This window comes from Geotrypetes seraphini, chromosome 5, assembly GCF_902459505.1.
Source record: "Geotrypetes seraphini chromosome 5, aGeoSer1.1, whole genome shotgun sequence".
NCBI classification, from domain to species: Eukaryota; Metazoa; Chordata; class Amphibia; order Gymnophiona; family Dermophiidae; genus Geotrypetes; species Geotrypetes seraphini.
Window position 1 is genome coordinate 105,513,239 of NC_047088.1, and position 19,242 is coordinate 105,532,480.

Consider the following 19,242-nt stretch of genomic DNA (forward strand, 5'->3'; position numbering starts at 1 on the left):
CGAGTGCCTTCCCGCCCGACGGAGGAGTGCGTGGTCCCCAATTTCTTCGTTTCTGCGGAGCGAAGAAGACGCGTGTTTTTTCAACGGCCGTTGAAACTAACCTTTTTTGCCTTCCCGCTCACAAATTTTCTTGTTGTTTTACTTTCTTACCTTCGGGTTACCTTTTATTTTCCTTTAAAAAAAAAATAAAAAAATTTTGACTTTCTTTTTTCCCCTTTTTTCGAACTAGCCCCGGCGGGGCCTGTTGCCACTATACAGGCCTCCGGGTTTGATTTTGCGGAGGCCGTATTCCCATTCATGCCCCCGCAGCCAGGTTTTAAGAAGTGCCAGCGGTGTGCACGCCCGATCTCCCTCACTGACCCACACAATTGGTGCTTGCAGTGTTTGGGTCCTGAGCATCGGGCGGACTCCTGCACCCGCTGTGCCACTCTTAAAAAGCGAACACTTAAAAATCGCCAGATTCAGCAGAACATCCTATTCGGCACCGGGTCTGCGATGGAATCCTCTGCGTCGACGGCGGTACCGCCAAAATCGACACCCACCACTTCGACGACACCCGATCCAACATCGGCGCCGTCGGCGCCAGGTAAGCCGGCTAAGAAGCCTTCCTCTTCCCTAGAGCGCCCGCCAGCCACAGTGGCGGCACCGACCATACCGGCTTCCCGCCGGCCCCGGAAACGCTCCGCCCCGATCTCGGTGAGTGCCTCGTCATCGGCCTCCTCATCGCCGGGGCGTGGAGCGGCACCTATGGAACCGAAACAGAAGAAAGCGGTTCCGGTGCCACCCCTGGATGACCGCATCGCGGCCATCCTCCAAACCCAACTACAGGAACAGCTGTAGCATCAACTCCAGCACCTATTACCCACTATCCTGGCACCGCTCCTTTCGGTACCAGACCGGCCCGAGCCCCGCGCCGAACAACCGGTATCCACCCCATCGGTGCCACTTATTACGTCCATGCCGATTCTCTCGGCTGAACAACTCCGTGCCCATCATGTAGTTCACTCACATACCACTACAGATCCGCCTCGAGACCGGGCGGGACACCATTCTTCCCGAGACCGGGACCGACACCGATCTTCCTCTCCCGGTACCGTTTCGGTGCGCTCGGGCAAGTCTCTATCTAAGACCCACCATACCGAGCCTTCCACCCCGGTTTCTCGGCACGCGCACCCGGAGGTCCGGGACCCGGACTTGTGGGAAGAATCTCCCCCGGTACCGAGGAGGATATCTCCTCATCAGATGAGGAACCCTCAGCACCCGATACCACTTCCAAACCTGAGCAATCCTCGTTCTCCAAGTTCCTCAGGGAGATGTCAGCAGCTTTGTCTCTCCCCCTAGAGTCAGATTCCAAAAAATCCCAAGCCTTTCTGGAGGCCTTGGATTTTGAACAACCACCTAAGGAGTTCCTCAAGTTACCCGTGCATGACATACTCCGGGAAACCTTTTATAAAAACTGGGAGAACCCTCTTACGGTCCCTGGGGCCCCCCGCAAGTTAGATAACCTTTACCGAGTTATCCCGATCCCGGGGTTTGATAAACCTCAATTGCCCCATGAGTCTCTCCTTGTTGAGTCCACCTTGAAGAAATCTCAGGGCTCCAGTGTTTATGCCTCCACCCCTCCTGGCAGAGAGGGCAAAACTATGGACAAGTTTGGCAAGAGGCTCTACCAGAATGCCATGCTGGCCAACAGGGCGAACAATTACACGTTCCACTTTTCTTTTTACATGAAACACCTGGTCCAACAGCTGTCCGCCCTTCAAAAATATCTTCCAGAAAGGAAGATTCCGCTTTTCCAGCAACAAATTTCCAGCCTCCTTCAACTGAGGAAATTTATGGTCCGCTCTGTCTACGATTCCTTTGAGCTGACCTCTCGTGCCTCTGCCATTGCGGTCGCCATGCGCCGCCTGGCTTGGCTGAGAGTATCGGATTTGGACATCAACCACCAAGACCGTCTAGCCAACGCTCCCTGTCTTGGGGATGAACTTTTTGGGGAGTCCCTGGATTCCACCACCCAGAAACTCTCGGCCCATGAGACCAGATGGGACACCCTGGTTAAACCCAAGAAAAAGGCTCCACCTGCTCGACATTACAGGCCACAGTCCTCATATCAACGCAGGTTCTCAGCCAGACCGCTCAATCCGCCTTCGCAACAACCTAGGCGGCCCCGCCAACAACAACACCACACCCAGGCTCGTTCTCAATCCAACCAACCTGCCAAGACTCTTCCACCTGCCAAACCCTCTCAGCCCTTTTGACTCTTCTCTCCAGGGCATAGCCAGTCTCCCGCCTTCATTGCCTCTTCCTCAACCCATCGGAGGCCATCTCCACATCTTCCTCAGCCGTTGGGCGGTCATCACATCGGACCAGTGGGTCCTCAACATCATCCGCCACGGCTACTCCCTCAACTTCCAGACTCTTCCACCAGACAATCCTCCCGTAGAGTCTGCTTCTCACTCCTCCCAAACCCCCCTCCTCCTGAGGGAGGTCCAATCCCTTCTTCTTCTCAATGCCATCGAAGAGGTGCCTCCGGACCAAAGGGGTCAAGGATTCTACTCCCGCTACTTCCTGGTTCCCAAAAAGATGGGAGACCTCCGTCCCATTCTCGATCTCAGGGACCTCAACAAGTGTCTAGTCAGGGAGAAATTCAGAATGCTCTCCCTTGCCACGCTTTACCCCCTTCTCTCTCAGCACGACTGGCTATGTTCCCTGGACCTCAAAGAAGCCTACACTCACATACCAATCAATCCGACTTCACGTCGCTACCTAAGATTTCAGGTACAGCACCGTCACTATCAGTACAAAGTGCTACCTTTTGGCCTCGCTTCATCGCCCAGGGTGTTCACCAAGTGCCTTATTGTGGTAGCGGCCTTCCTCAGGTCTCACAACCTCCAGGTGTTCTCCTACTTGGACGATTCGTTGGTGAAAGCACCTACGTCTCCACTTGTGCTACAAGCCACTCATCACACCATCTCTCTCCTCCATCTCCTGGGGTTCGAGATCAACTACCCCAAGTCGCATCTACTTCCCACACAGCGACTTCAGTTCATTGGAGCAGTTCTCGACACCACACTAATGAGGACGTTTCTCCCCTCCGACCGTCAACGGACCCTGCTCCACCTCTGCCGTCAGGTGCTCCTTCATCACTCCATTCCTGCCCGAAAGATGATGGTCCTCCTGGGCCACATGGCCTTGACGGTCCATGTGCTTCCTCTGGCGCGACTTCACCTCAGGACACCTCAATGGACTCTTGCCACCCAATGGTCACAGACCACGGATCTTCTTTCTCATCCCATTTCTGTGACATCGTCTCTTCAGCAATCTCTTCAATGGTGGTTGAACTCCTCAAATCTTTCCAGGGGTCTACTTTTTCATCTACCCCCTCACTCCATGACCATAACCACGGATGCCTCCCCCTATGCGTGGGGAGCTCACCTGGGAGATCTACGCACCCAGGGACTCTGGACCCCGCTGGAGCGTCAACATCACATCAATTTCCTAGAGCTCAGAGCCATGTTCTATGCTCTCAAGGCCTTCCAGCACCTTCTCTGCCCTCAGGTTCTTCTCCTGTGCACAGACAATCAAGTCGCCATGTACTACATAAACAAACAAGGCGGCACCGGATCTCGCCTCCTTTGTCAGGAGGCTCTCCGCATCTGGACTTGGGCCACGGCCCGCAATCTCTTCCTCAAGGCTGTCTATATCCAGGGCGAACAGAACTCCCTGGCCGACAATCTCAGCCGCATTCTTCAACTTCACGAGTGGACTCTGGACCCTTCCACACTCCACTCCATCTTTGCTCGCTGGGGCACTCCGCAGGTGGACCTCTTTGCAGCACCTCACAACCATCAGCTGCCCCAGTTCTGTTCCAGACTCTTCTCTCCTCATCGTCTGACCCCAGATGCATTCCTGCTCGACTGGAGAAATCGGTTCCTCTACGCCTTCCCTCCACTTCCTCTGATGTCGCGGACGTTATCCAAACTCCGCAGGGACAGAGCCACCATGATTCTCATCGCTCCTCGGTGGCCTCGCCAACACTAGTTCTCCCTCCTGCTTCAGCTCAGCTCCAGGGAGCCCATTCCTCTTCCTGTGTTTCCTACTCTACTTACGCAACAACGTCAATCTCTACTGCATCCCAATCTGTCTTTGCTCCACCTGACAGCTTGGTTTCTCTCGGGCTGACCTCTCCAGAGAATCTGTCTCAGCCTGTCCGTCTCATTTTGGACGCCTCCAGGAAACCGACCACCCTCCAATGTTACCATCAGAAGTGGACCAGGTTCTCCTCTTGGTGTCTACGGCGTCATCACGATCCCACCTCTTTAGCGGTGGAAACCGTACTGGACTATTTGCTCTCTCTGTCCAATGCTGGCCTCAAATCTACCTCAATCAGAGTCCACCTCAGTGCCATCACTGCGTTTCATGAGCCTATCCTCGGAAAACCTCTCACGGCTCATCCTCTGGTTTCCCGGTTCATGAGAGGCCTCTTCAATGTCAAACCACCTCTGAAGCCTCCTCCTGTCGTCTGGGACCTGAATGTGGTTTTATCAGCCCTCATGAAACCTCCTTTTGAGCCTCTTGCCACAACTTCGCTCAAACTTCTAACATGGAAGGTGCTTTTCCTCATTGCCATCACCTCTGCCAGGAGGGTTAGTGAGCTGCATGCACTGGTCGCCGATCCACCGTTCACTGTTTATCACCATGACAAGGTGGTTCTGCGTACCCATCCTAAATTCCTTCCCAAGGTGGTCTCAGCTTTTCACCTCAACCAGTCCATTGTGTTGCCTGTCTTTTTCCCTAAACCCCACTCTCATCCTGGGGAACAGGCGTTACACATGCTGGATTGTAAGCGTGCCCTTGCATACTACCTTGACTGTACCAGGGCTCACCGCTCGTCTCCTCAGCTTTTTCTGACCTTCGATCCTAACCGTCTAGGTCATCCTGTCTCTAAACGGACGCTTTCCAACTGGCTTGCCGCCTGTATTGCGTTCTGTTATGCTCGGGCCGGTCTCTCACTGGAAGGTGCTGTCACGGCCCACAGAGTTAGAGCTATGGATGCTTTTGTTGCTTTCCTCCGTTCCACACCCATTGAGGAAATCTGCAAGGCTGCCACTTGGTCCTCAGTTCACACATTCACTACTCACTACTGCCTGGATGCATTCTCCAGACGGGATGGGCACTTCGGCCAATCTGTACTACAGAATTTATTTTCCTAATGGCCAACCTTCCCTCCTCCCTCTCTGTTAGCTTGGAGGTCACCCATGCGTAAAGAATATGCTGCCTGCTTGTCCTGGGATAAAGCACAGTTACTTACCGTAACAGGTGTTATCCAGGGACAGCAGGCAGATATTCTTACATCCCACCCTCCTCCCTGGGTTGGCTTCTTAGCTGGCTTATCTTAACTGGGGACCACGCACTCCTCCGTCGGGCGGGAAGGCACTCGCGCACGCGCGGTGCGGCCAACTAGAAACTTCTAGTTAAAAAGGTCCGTACCGGGGGCTCCGTCGGTGACGTCACCCGTGCGTAAAGAATATCTGCCTGCTGTCCCTGGATAACACCTGTTACGGTAAGTAACTGTGCTATCTTGGCATCCCAAGTCCTCTAAATTTTCTTCACACTTCTACCTCTAACCCTCTGTTGTAGTTCCTTCCTATTTCTCCTACTATAAACCGCGGCGAGCTCTACGAACGTGGAGATGATGCGGTATACAAATCTAAGGATTAGATTAGATTAGATTAATATGAGAGATCACATATATATAACAAAAGATTTAATAATTAAAAGAGTGAGAATACTTATTATTTACATTTTTAATAAGGATGGGTAATTAATTTTAAGATATGAATTAAAATGATAAAATGAATTTATTATTAATGTTTAAGGGGGGAGATGTTTCTTTTATGAACAATGCATTAATTTTTACAAGGCTAGAGGGGGAAAAACATGATTAGATATGCAATTGAATAAAGGGTAGGGATACATTACTTATTATATCAATATATATTGTTTACTCTATTTTGTGATAATAACATAATGATTCTTCAGGATAAACTTTAAGTTATTGATTAGTATTGTTATTTTTTTTAAATGAATAGGATATTAGATGAATTATTATGATTATTTAAGAGACTTATTTCTGGAAAAGGTTTTTAGGATGGTCTGTCAGGGGTTTCTCATTACCTGGTCTAATATGTGTGTTTTCAAGTTTTCACTTTCAATAATAATATGGGGAGGTAGGGTGGGTGAAAGGGGGGGTTGGGGATGGTTAGGAGGGGGAAAATTTTATGTTCAAAGTTTTAGAATTGGAGACTCTAAATAATATTAAATACTTGATTTTGGTTAGATGTTTTGAATATACAGCTTATGATGGCATTTAAAATTTTTTCATTGAACGTTAATGGCCTCAACCATCAGATTAAAAGGAAAAAAACCACTCACCTATTTGAAACAACAGAATGCCAATGTGTATTATATACAGGAGACTCATCTATCTGTGGTAGAGTCAAAAAATTAGAAAGGGGTTGGATGAAACAATGTTTTTTCACCCCCTACAATAGGGAAAAAAGCGGGGGTAGCTATTCATATAAATAAAAAATGTACAGTTAATTTTCAATTAGTTGACTCAGATCCCCTAGGAAGATGGGTACATGTAGATATGAGCATGGGAAATAATACCCTGGCATTATTTAACGTATATGCACCAAATTCGAACCAAAATAAATTTTTCAAAAAACTGCAGCAATTGATACTCCCGCTGGCTGCTTCTAAGATAGTAGTAGCTGGAGATTTTAACACTGTTATGGATCCATTGATGGATAAAAAACCGAGCAAATGTATGAAATCATTAGGATTAGATAATTTGGTGCATTCTTGTGATTTGAAAGATATATGGTGAATACTTCATTTTAATGATCGGGAATTTTCCTTTTGTTCACATGTTCATAAATCTTTTTCAAGAATTGATTATATTTTTGTCTCAAGTCAAATAGTTCAGCAGGTGGCACAAGCCTCCATAGATCCATTCATTTTATCTGATCATGGTGGTGTATGGATTGAATTTAAATTTGCTGAACAAGAAAAGAATAGATCTGTATGGAGATTTGATAATACATTGCTTGCTGATACAAAATTCCTTGAAGAATTTCAATTAAAAATTAATGATTTATTTCAAATTAATACATCAGAAGAAATCTCCATGGAAAGTTTATGGGATGCCTTTAAGGCTACCATGAGAGATAATATTATTTCATATTCTGCATTTATTAGAAAACAACTTATAAAAACAATTTTCTAATTTGGAAAAAGAAATTAAAAATCTAGAGTCTAAATTGATTGATAAATGGGAGCAAAGCACTCTACAGGCTCTATTAAAAACAAAAGGCAAATATAATGAAATCTCTTCAAAATTGGTAAGGAAAGATTTGTTTTATCAGCAGACTCTGTATTATGGAAACTCATATAAGGCGGGAAGATTATTGGCAAATTATCTTAAAGCAAAGAAAAGAAGAACAAAAATTATTGCAATTAAGGATGATAAAGGTTTTTCACATACTCAAATTGGAGATATATTAATTCCGAAATATTTATAAAAACTTATATTCTTCTTGTGACCCTGGGCAAGTCACTTAATCCTCCATAGCCCTAGGTACGTTAAATAGATTGTGAGCCCGCCAGGACAGATAGGGAAATGCTTGAGTACCTGATTATAAAACCGCTTAGATAACCTTGATAGGCGGTATATAAAATCCTAATAAAAAAAAATTAAAAAAAACTTCTGAGCCTTATGACAATAGGGAAAAGGATGGATTAGAATTTTTGAAGTTAATTAATGGACCAAAGATTCCCGAACATATTAAAAGAAGGTTAGATGAGCCTATATCATTAAAAGAATTAGAAACAGTGTTGAGGTCTCTTAGAGTTGGATCCGCTCCAGGTGGTGATGGTTTCACAGTAGAATTTTATAAATCATTTCAAATTACTTTGTTACCTTATTTATTAAAATTATATCAATCTCAACTAACTAAAGGTTGCATTAGAAACATAGAAACATAGAAAAAAGCAGCAGAAAAGGGCTATAGCCCACCAAGTCTGCCCATTCCAAGTATCCCCTCTCCTGAATTTACTCCCTTAAAGATCCCACGTGAGTATCCCATTTTCTCTTAAAATCCGTCACGCTGCTGGCCTTTATCACCTGGAGTGGGAGTCTGTTCCAATGATCCACTACTCTTTCGGTGAAGAAGTACTTCCTGGAGTCGCCATGAAACTTCCCTCCCCTGATTTTCAGCGGATGCCCTCTGGTGGTCGAGGGTCCCATGAGCCAGAAGATATCATCTTCTGACTCGATGCGTCCCGTGATGTACTTATATGTTTCAATCATATCTCCCCGTTCTCTTCTTTCCTCAAGTGAGTACAGCCGCAATTTTTTTAATCTTTCTTCATACGTGAGATCCTTGAGCCCCAAGACCATCCTGGTGGCCATTTGCTGAACCGACTCGGTCCTCAGCACGTCCTTTCGGTAGTGTGGTCTCCAAAACTGAACACAGTACTCCAAGTGAGGCCTCACCATGGCTCTGTACAACGGCATCATAACTTCAGGTCTCCTGCTGACGAAACCTCTGCGGATACACCCCATCATTTGTCTTGCCCTGGAGGAAGCCTTCTCCACTTGATTAGCAACCTTCATGTCCTCACTAATGATCACCCCTAGGTCGCGTTCCGCCGTGGTCCTAACCAAGGTCTCACCATTTAGTACATAAGTTCTATGCGGGTTTCTCTTACCCAGGTGCATTATCTTGCATTTTTTAGCATTGAAGCCTAGCTGCCAAGTAGTTGACAATGTTCCAGCAACAGTAGGTCGTGTGTCATATTATCAGGTAATAAGCTTTTGCCTACTATGTTGCAAAGTTTGGCGGCGTCAGCGAACAGTGATACCCTTCCTCTAAGTCCTTACGTCATATCTCTTATGAATAAGTTAAATAGAATCGGGCCCAGGACCGAGCCCTGCGGCACTCCACTGATCACGTCCGATGCTTCGGATGGGGTACCGTTCACTACCACCTTCTGAAGTCTACCGCTCAGCCAATTCTCAACCCATGTGGTTAGAGTGTCTCCTAATCCTATCGATTTCAGCTTGTTCAGTAATCTTCGATGAGGGACGCTATCAAATGCTTTACTGAAGTCCAAATATACCACATCCAGTGACTCTCCGGTGTCCAGTTGTCTAGTAACCCAGTCAAAAAAGCTAATCAGATTAGATTGGCAGTTTCTACCCTGGGTGAACCCGTGTTGGTGTGGATCACGCAGTTTTTCTTCGTCTAGGATTGTGTCAAGATTCTGTTTGATCAGTGTTTCCATGAGTTTACACATTATAGACGTGAGACTCACTGGTCTGTAGTTTGCTGTCTCTGTCCTGCAGCCCTTTTTGTGGAGTGGGATTACGTTTGCGGTTTTCCAGTCCAAGGGGACCCTTCCTGTGCTTAGGGAAAGATTGAAAAGAACAGATAATGGTTCTGCCAGGACTTCCCTTAACTCCCTGAGCATTCTGGGGTGTAGGTTATCCGGTCCCATGGCTTTGTTTACTTTGAGTCTTGATAGTTCGTCATAGACTCTACTGGGCGTAAATTCAAAATCTTGAAACGGGTCTTTCTGGTTATCTCCCGTCTGCAGCTGTGGACCAGCTCCCGGCGCTTCGCGGGTGAACACTGAACAGAAGTATTTGTTTAGTAGTTCTGCCTTCTCAGAATCTGATTCCGCAAAGTTACCATCCGATTGCTTCAGGCGTACTATCCCATCTTTGTTTCTTTTCCTGTCACTAATATAGCTGAAGAAAGATTTATCCCCTTCTTAATTTTCCGTGCTAGCTCTTCCTCCATTCGGAGTTTGGCTTCTCTGACTGCTGTTTTGACAGCTTTAGATCTGTCTAGATAGTCCTCTTTCGCCCCCTCTCTGCCTAAATGTTTGTAGGTGATAAATGCATCTTTTTTTCTGTTTAACTAGGTCTGAAATTTATTTACTGAACCATTGGGGTCTTTTGTTTCTCCTGCGTTTACTTACTGTCTTTATGTATCGGTCTGTTGCTTCGTGTAGGATGGACTTCAGAGACGACCACATATCCTCCACATTGTCAGATATTACTTGTTTATGTAGCTCCTGATGGACAAAATCTCCCATGCGATTGAAGTCTGTGCCTCTAAAGTTGAGAACCCTTGTTGCTGTGTTTGTCTTAGGGAAACCTTTATTGAGGTTGAGCCATACCATATTATGGTCGCTGGAGGCCAGTGTGTCTCCTACTGAGACTTCCGTGACGCTATCTCCGTTGGTGAGAACTAGGTCTAGTAACGCCTGGTCCCTGGTGGGCTCCAATACCAATTGCTTGAGACGTGCACCCTTTATGGAGGTTAATATTCTTTTGCTGCTACCCGTAGTCGCGGAGAGTGTGTTCCAATCTGCATCTGGCATGTTGAAATCTCCTAGCATTACTGTGTCCCCGCGCAGTGTGATGTTCTCTATGTCCTCGATTAATTCCATGTCTTTGTCCTCCTGTTGCCTGGGAGGTCTATATATCACCCCAAGGTATAGGCATTTTTGAGAGCAATTTTTTATTCCCTCTGGCCAGGTTCACCCAGAGGGATTCCCCGGTGTATCTAACATCTGTGATTCTGGTGGTTTTGATGCTTTCCTTAGTGTATAGCGCGACTCCTCCTCCCAATTTACCCTCTCGGTCGCAACGAAGTAGGTACTATGGTAGAATCATCAACTATAGTTTTGCCAAAGCCAAATAAAGATCCCACTTTGGTTTCAAATTACAGGCCTAGCTCACTAATCAATGTAGATAGAAAACTTTTGGCTAAGATATTTGGCTAAGCTAAGGCTCTCCCTTTTATTATTGATATGCACCAAACTGGATTTGTTGCTAAGAGACATTCATCTAATAACACTAGATTGGCGTTTCATATGTTGAACTTAACAAAGACCATGAGTGATCCGGCTTTTTCTGTGTTCTTGGATGCAGAGAAGGCCTTTGATCGGGTGGAATGGACCTTCATGTATCAATCAATGGAATGGTTTGGAATAGGTTCAGAATTTATACAAATGATTCAAACATTGTATAGCTCCCCTGTTGCTAGATTGTATATTAATAATAATTTTTCAGAACGCTTTAGTTTGCAGAGGGGGGTTAGACAAGGTTGTCCCCTATCTCCTTTACTTTTTTATATTGTTTTGGAACCCTTGTTATTAGCTATTCCGCAAGTAAAGGAGATACAGGGTATTCCTTATTCAGATCGGGAATATAAAGTCTCTGCATATGCAGATGATATACTGCTTCATTTGAGAAATCCGGAAACAACCATTCCATGCTTACTTGAATTGATTGAGACATTTTGAAAATTTTCAGGTTATAAGATAAATTGGAGCAAATCAGAAATTCTTCCACTAAATGTACATTGTACAAAAGGTTTGTTTGATTCATTTCCTTTTGTATGGAAGGAGGATGGATTCAAATATTTAGGCATTTGGATAAAAAATACGCTGGAAGACACAATGAAGGAGAATGAAAAATCTTTATTACAGAAGGTAACAGAAATGTGTGAGCAATGGAATCCTTTACATCTTTCTTGATGGGGGAGAGCCAAACAATTAAAATGATGATATTTCCTGTGGTTTGCTATCAAATGGGTATGATACCAATTTTTTTTAAGGGGTCCTTTTATAAAAAGTTAATCAGTATTCTTACAAAATTTATTTGGCTTGGTAAAACTCCTAGAATCGCTTTTGTATCTTTACAAAAACCAATTACAGAGGGTGGGGTAAATTTTCCCAATTTTTATAGGTATCATCAAGCCTATATTTTACACAAGGGTATGTATTGGGTCCTCCCAGAGCTCATAGACAATACCCCAGACTGGCTATGGTTGGAATGGCAACTCATGTTTCCTCTGCGTTTATGTCATGTTCTCAGTATTAAAATGCTTAGAATAAGGAAAACAGAATATCAATGGATACATGGAAAGCATTACGATATGTTAGTAATTTAACACCTGTTCCAATACATAAATCAACAAATCAGACTATATGGCTAAACTCCAAGATTCAAATTGGTGGATTTAAGGTCATCTGGAAGCATTGGATGATTGCAGGGATACGTATTTTGGATGATGTTATTTCTAATGGTAAACTGCTTGATTTTTCACAGTTGCAATATAAATATGGCCTTAATAAATCACAAAGTTTTAGATGGATGCAGCTGAAGCAGGCCATTCAGGCGGGGGTCCCTGAATGGAAAACTCTTAACAATCAATATAGTTTGGAGTTCTTATGCTTTCAGGTAGACTTCCTGAGACACCAGGCCGCACAGTGTATAAATGGATTAGTTAAAAAGAAGTCTAAAACTGGTCTTAGAGATATTTGGAGCATTGAAATTAAGCATCAAATTACTGTGTCTCAATGGCCACGAATTTGGTCTTGGAGGATGAGATTTACAGTGTCTGCATCTATGAGACAAACCTGGTTTTTTCTTCTACATAGAGCTTTTTGGACCCCAGTTAGATTACAAAAGTTGAATAGCTCTAAGTCTAATAGATACTGTCACCGAGTGATTAGGAGAGCAAAAAGAGAATATGAGGAGAGACTGGCGGGGGAAGCAAGAAACTTTAAACCATTCTTCAGGTATGTGAAGGGGAAGCAACCAGCCAGGGAGGAAGTGGGACCATTGGACGACGGAGACAGGAAGGGAGTGGTAAAGAAGGTAAAAGAGAGAGCTGACAGGTTAAACAAGTTCTTCTCGTCAATCTTCACGAGAGAGGACACATCCAGTATCCCAGAACCCGAGGAGATCATAAGCGGAGACCATGATGAAAAGCTGGTCCAACTAGAGGTAAGCCGAGAGGATGTCCTCCGACAGGTGGACAGACTGAAGAGCAACAAATCACCTGGTCCAGACGACATCCACCCAAGGGTACTAAAAGAACTGAGAAACGAAATAGCGGAAACACTTCGCCAAATATATAACCTATCCTTAAAAACTGGGGTGATCCCAGAGGACTGGAAAATAGCAAACGTCACGCCCATCTTTAAGAAGGGATCAAGAGGTGACCCGGGAAACTACAGGCCGGTGAGCGTGACCTCGGTCCCTGGAAAGATGATGGAAGCACTGGTTAAGGACACAATCTGCGAACACATAGAAAACAATGGACAACTAAAGGCGAGCCAGCACGGCTTCTGCAAGGGAAGGTTGTGCCTCACGAACCTACTGTACTTCTTTGAGGGAATAAACAGCCAGATGGATAAAGGGGAATCCATAGACATCATTTACCTTGACTTCCAAAAAGCCTTTGACAAGGTACCTCACGAACGACTACTCAAGAAGCTGTGGAACCACGGGGTGCAAGGGGATGTCCACCGATGGATCAAACACTGGCTGGCAAGCAGGAAACAGAGGGTTGGAATAAAGGGCCATTACTCAGACTGGCAATGGGTCACGAGCGGAGTTCCAAGAGGATCGGTGCTAGGACCGCTCCTGTTCAATATATTTATTAAAGACCTGGAGACGGGGACGAAATGTGAGGTTATTAAATTTGCTGATGACACCAAACTCTGTGGCAGGGTTAGAACCACGGAAGACTGCGAAGACCTACAAAGGGACCTAACGAGACTGGAAGAGTGGGCAAAAAAGTGGCAAATGAGTTTTAACATAGAGAAATGCAAGGTCATGCATGTAGGGAAAAAGAACCCAATGTTCAGCTACAAAATGGGGGGATCATTGTTAGGGGTGAGCAACCTTTAAAGAGACCTGGGGGTGATGGTGGACACAACATTGAAAGCATCGTCACAGTGTGCGATAGCCGCAAAGAAAGCGAACAGAATGTTGGGTATCATTAAAAAGGGTATCACAACCAGGACGAAGGAAGTCATCATGCCACTGTATCGTGCAATGGTGCGCCCGCACCTGGAGTACTGTGTCCAGTACTGGTCGCCGTACCTCAAGAAGGACATGGCAGTACTTAAGGGGGTCCAGAGAAGAGCGACTAAATTGATAAAAGGTATGGAAAACTTTTCATACGCTGACAGGTTGAAAATGCTGGGGCTGTTCTCCCTAGAGAAGAGGCGACTTAGAGGAGACATGATAGAAACCTTCAAAATCCTGAAGGGCATAGAGAAGGGACAGATTCTTCAGACTGTGGGGAACCACAAGTACTAGGGGTCACTCGGAGAAATTGAAAGGGGACAGGTTTAGGACAAATGCTATGAAGTTCTTTTTTACCCAGTGAGTGATGGACACATGGAACGTGCTTCCAGAGGTTGTGATAGGCCAGAGCACAGTACGGGGGTTCAAGGAAGGTTTGGATAGGTTCCTGAAGGATAAGGGGATTGAGGAGTACAGATAGAAGCAGAGGTAGGTTATATAAATGGTCAGGAACCACTTCACAGGTAATAGACCTGATGGGCCGCCGCGGGAGCGGACCACTGGGCGCGATGGACCTCTGGTCTGACCCAGTGGAGGCAACTTCTTATGTTCTTATGTTCTTAATCTCGAAGTAGGGACTCTAGATCATTTATTATTCTATTATCCCTTTATTTTAGCCTTTTGGAAATCAATTTGGGGCCAAATAAATTGTTTATTGGAGATTCCTGTGGCTCTATCTTATGATACAATTCTATTTGGTATGTCAATGAGGACACAGAGCCAGATTTCATCAAAAAATAACAAGCTTTTATTGATTATGACAGGTGTCGCCATTCAACATATCACATCTAATTGGAAGAATTGGAGTAGATTCAATTACTGTTTCTGGTGGAACTCGTGTCAAATTTATAAAATGGAAAGAACAATTGCGATACAAAAAGGAAATTATTATAAATTAAAGAGATCTGGGGGCCATTGACAAAATATTGCAATGAATAAATACCATTTTTCCATTATAAGTACAAGTGCGGATGGAGGGTGGTTGGAGGGGTGTCTGAATTTGATTAAATTTTAGTTCATTGGACAAGAATTTTTATATGATATATTTGAATGGATATAGTGTGGGAGAGGTGGGAGGGAAGGGATTAAATCTTATGTATTAAAGTTGAAATGATAAGAAATTCAAGTGATGTATACAATTCAATATGTCAATTATTTATGCACGATGTAAGAGATAAAATGAATAAAGAATTTTGAAAAAAAAGATCACAGAATTCCTCCAGGAATTAAAGATAGAGACTCCCCAGTCCTCTGCTATATAGTGTTTGCTTATGAGCAGCACAAAGGCACAGACTACATGTGTTCCCTCACATCATTACCAAAATTCTCATGGATCTTTGAGAGGTCCCAGAGGGGCCCCTATGGGTGGCCCAAGCCATGGTGAAGTTCTGATTGTCTGTCCTAATGTTTCCTGATTGGCCTTCTCATTGTTTTGACTCATTCTCTTCAGGGCATATACCAACCTTCCCAACCCTGATACTACAAAATTCACTGATACCAGCCTTGATCTCCTCTAGTGCACGCTTGACGTCATCTTGCACCAATTTCATTTCTGAATTAAGCTCCAGCATCAGCTTTAGCAGATTGCTTTGAGGCACATTCCTCCACATGGGTCAGCCTTTATTGCCATTTCCTCTCCCACAGTCACCATATTCTCTGCAATCCCTAGGCTTGTGACCCTGCCACTTTCAGTAGCAGCTCCAAGTGAACAAGGTGCAGGGTAAGGTGCTGAAAAACCTGATACTTGAAATACATTAAATGAGAGTGATTGATCCAATAATTATATATTGCCGCATTGGAGCTTCTCTAATGTGCAGCAGTCTGTAGCAGTGATGTTTCTTCCTGACACTGCTCCAAGTTTCAAGTTTTATTAAAATTTGATATTCCGCTTATCAAACTTCTAAGCAGTATACAATAAAAAGTATAAAAAAGGGTTACATAGATTAACACATATGGACTTACTGGTACAGGAGGATAGCTGGGGAGAACTACATGTCAAAATAGGACAGAGAGCCATTTAGGGGTAGTACAATAGGAGGGGGACCCGTCTGTAAATTATAGTTGTAAAAAAGTTTAAATTGAAGGTCGAAGGCATCTTTGAATAGAAATGTTTTTTATTTTATTTTAAAGCGCTCTAGTATTGATTCTTCTTGCAGTTCTGTGGACATAGAATTCCAGAGTATAGGTGTGGTGACTGTGAAGATGGTTGAAAGCGTTGTGCTAATAAGACATATCGATGGGATGGATAGGAGATGTTGGATTTTTGATGTTTTGCTTTTAGAATAGTTGATTAACCTTCTATATCTGCATTTTTTTTTCTTGTTTCTGTTTCTCTCATTCACTATTTCCCTCTTTTGTTTTACCTATCCTACATTTTGCTCCAATATCTTTTTCTATGCTTGTCTCTTGCCCCCTCTTGATCTTACTATTGTTCTCTATCCTTCCTGTCTTTCTGATTCACTTTTATAATCTTGGTTTCCTCAATTCTCTCTTCCATTTGCTTTTCTGCTTTTATATGTTGACCCTTAAATCTTCCAATGTGTCTTCACCCTCCTCTCTCTCTCCTACCCTATTTCTCTGCTTTTTTCTTTCTCTGTATTTCTCTGCCTCTCTCCCTTTCTTCTGTCTTCTCTTCCTTTAACAGTTGAAGTTCTCACCTCCCATGGCCATGGGACTGTATGATGGAATTCTGCTCCTCCTGCTACAGCAACTTGACCAGGTAACTGCTAAAGAAATGTAACTTCCATTATCCCAGGACAAGCAGGCAGCATATTCTCATGTGTGTGACGTCACCGACGGAGCCCTGGTACGGACCACTTTAAAAGTGCATCGCCATTTTAAGAGTTTAGAAAGTTCATGATAGCCTGAACCGCGCATGCGCGAGTGCCTTCCTGCCCGATGTAGGGTCCCTCAGTTTCTTAGTTTCCGCAAAGCTAAGAAGTCGTGTTTTCAACGGCTGTTGAAAAAATTTTTTTGTTTCGCTACCTTCCCACTCTCGCAGCTTTTGACTTTTCAGTCAGTTCTCTTTTCTTTTTTTTTTCTTTTTCCGTTTTAGTCAAAAAGAAAAAGAGATTATATATAATTTTGCTTTTCTTTTACTATTGTGGGCTTAGGTTCGACGAGCCCTTATGGATCACCCTAGCATTCGTTTTTCCTATGGCTGTCTTACCATTATTGTCCCTCCCGCCGATAGTTCTCAACATGGGCAGTTGCTGTGCTCGGGCACTTGTGGTCACTGCCATCCATCGCTGTTTCTTGCAATGTCTGGCCCTCAACCTTGCCGATTTCTGCTTCCTCTGCTCTTTTCTTCAGCAGCGCATTCCCACTCCACTTCAGCAGCAGCTCCTGTTCCGCGCCGTCAGGAATCTGGCGCCCACTACATTTCCGATACTGGCCGTACTAATCAAGCCTGCACCCACCACATTGGCGCCAAGAGCGGATCTCCCTATGCTGTCTGCGGTGTCGCACCTCACAGTAGGTAAGCCGGCTGCCAATCTTTTCCCTGCTCCCTCTGGGCTTTTAGTCATAGTAGCAGTGAGTCTAATCCTAACGATCTCTAGCAGCCCCAACTATAGCTCCGCTCTAGTATCGATGAGTTCCTTGATACCAGCATTCTCATCTCCAGAGCTTAGAGCGGCGCCGAAGGTACCGGCTAAAAGGCCAACGGTATTGGTGCTTTTCTCTAATGCAGCGAATTCCAGAAAGAGGGCTTACGGGAGGAATTTCAGCTTCTTATGCCAACTCCCATGTCGACATCGACTCTCTCGGTGCCGGTTCAGTCTGAGCCATCAACTCAGGTTGTTCTTACCCAGGAGTCTCCAGTAGCAGCACCGATTCTGGTATGGTAACCGACATCAACAACCTCCCAACACCGATCCTCTTCTCCACAGATATTACCAGAGACTATATTGGTGGCGTTTACCAAGGCTCTCCGCAAGTCAAAGCATTTGGAGCCTTCGGTACCGTCTGTTCGACATCTCCCCGCTCTGCTAGAGATTCAGATCTCTAGGGGGTTTCTGAACAGGAACTTTTGCTCTCCGATGCCGAGGGTTCCTCAGGGGGCAATTCTACTTGCCTTTCTTCTCAGGCAGCTCCTTTACCACATTTCTCCAGGAGATGTTTGGGGCTTTATCCATTCTTTTAGAGGCGTATTCTAAAACATCTAAACTATTTTTAGATGCTTTAGTTTATGATCAGCCACCCAAGGAGTTCCTCAACCTTTGAAACTCCACTTAAAGTACCGGTGGCTCCCTGCAGTTTGGACTCACTATACAGGGTGATCCCCTTTCCAGGTTTGATAAACCACAGCTCCCTCATGAATCTCTTCTCCAGAGCAAGTTTATGTGCCTCTGTACCTCCTGGCAGAGAGGGCAAGGCTATGGATCGATTTGGCTCTGCTATCTAGATCTCATATAACTTAACATAACATGCATATAACAAAATAACAAACTCATTGCTTCATCTTAATGGTCATGACTACCCGATTATTAAATCTATCAAAATTCTGGGAGTCACATTAGACCGACATTTAACACTAGCAGAGCACACAAACTTAGTGGTACAAAAATGCTTTTTTACATTGTGGAAATTAAGAACAATAAAAAAATATTTTGATCCTTTATCATTCAGACTATTGGTGTAGGCATTAGTTTTTTCTATTTAACATCATCTATTTAGGAGCACCCAAAAAAATTCTAAGGACATTAAGGATAATTCAGAATACAGCTGTTCGATTGATTTTTGGTTTAAAAAAGAATGACCATATTAGTCCATATTATCGTTTACTTCATTGGCTGCCTTTGGAGGCAAGAGTAATAGTCAAATTTTCCTGTATCTGCTTTAAGCTGATATCGGGATTGTCTCCAGCTTTCCTTTTTCCTCATTTTGTGTTGCATAGACCATCAAGAGAAACTAGAAACTTCTACTTATTTGCTTATCCAAAAATTAATGGGTGTAGATATAAGACCTTAGATAGGACCCTAGCATTTCAAGCTGGTAGGCAACAATCTTGGTTAGGTAAATGTATTCAGCAAGCTATGTTATCCTATTGCAGTTTTCGGAAATTAATTAAGACTACTTTGTTCGATAAGTTTATTACTTAGTGAGTTTTATTATTGAAATTTTATTTTACAAATATTTATATTTTTTTACTGTATTATTATTGTATTTCGCTGATTGTCCAGTTCTTTTTAGTGTAAACCGCCTAGAACTTTTGGTTATGGCGGTATAAAAGAATAAAGTTATTATTATTATTATTCTATACCGCCATAACCAAAAAGATT

General features: G+C 44.3%; 1 protein-coding gene across 6 annotated transcripts in view; it reads left to right on the forward strand.

The window, feature by feature from the left end:
* The window catches only part of STK36 (serine/threonine kinase 36), a 393,543-nt gene that overhangs the window by 294,917 nt on the left and 79,384 nt on the right, over positions 1-19,242 (forward strand). For all 6 annotated transcript variants that reach the window (XM_033944781.1, XM_033944780.1, XM_033944785.1 and 3 more), the window contains one exon: positions 16,605-16,679. In XM_033944781.1, coding sequence (XP_033800672.1) covers positions 16,605-16,679 — 75 coding nt within the window. The remainder of the gene's footprint in view (positions 1-16,604; positions 16,680-19,242) is intronic.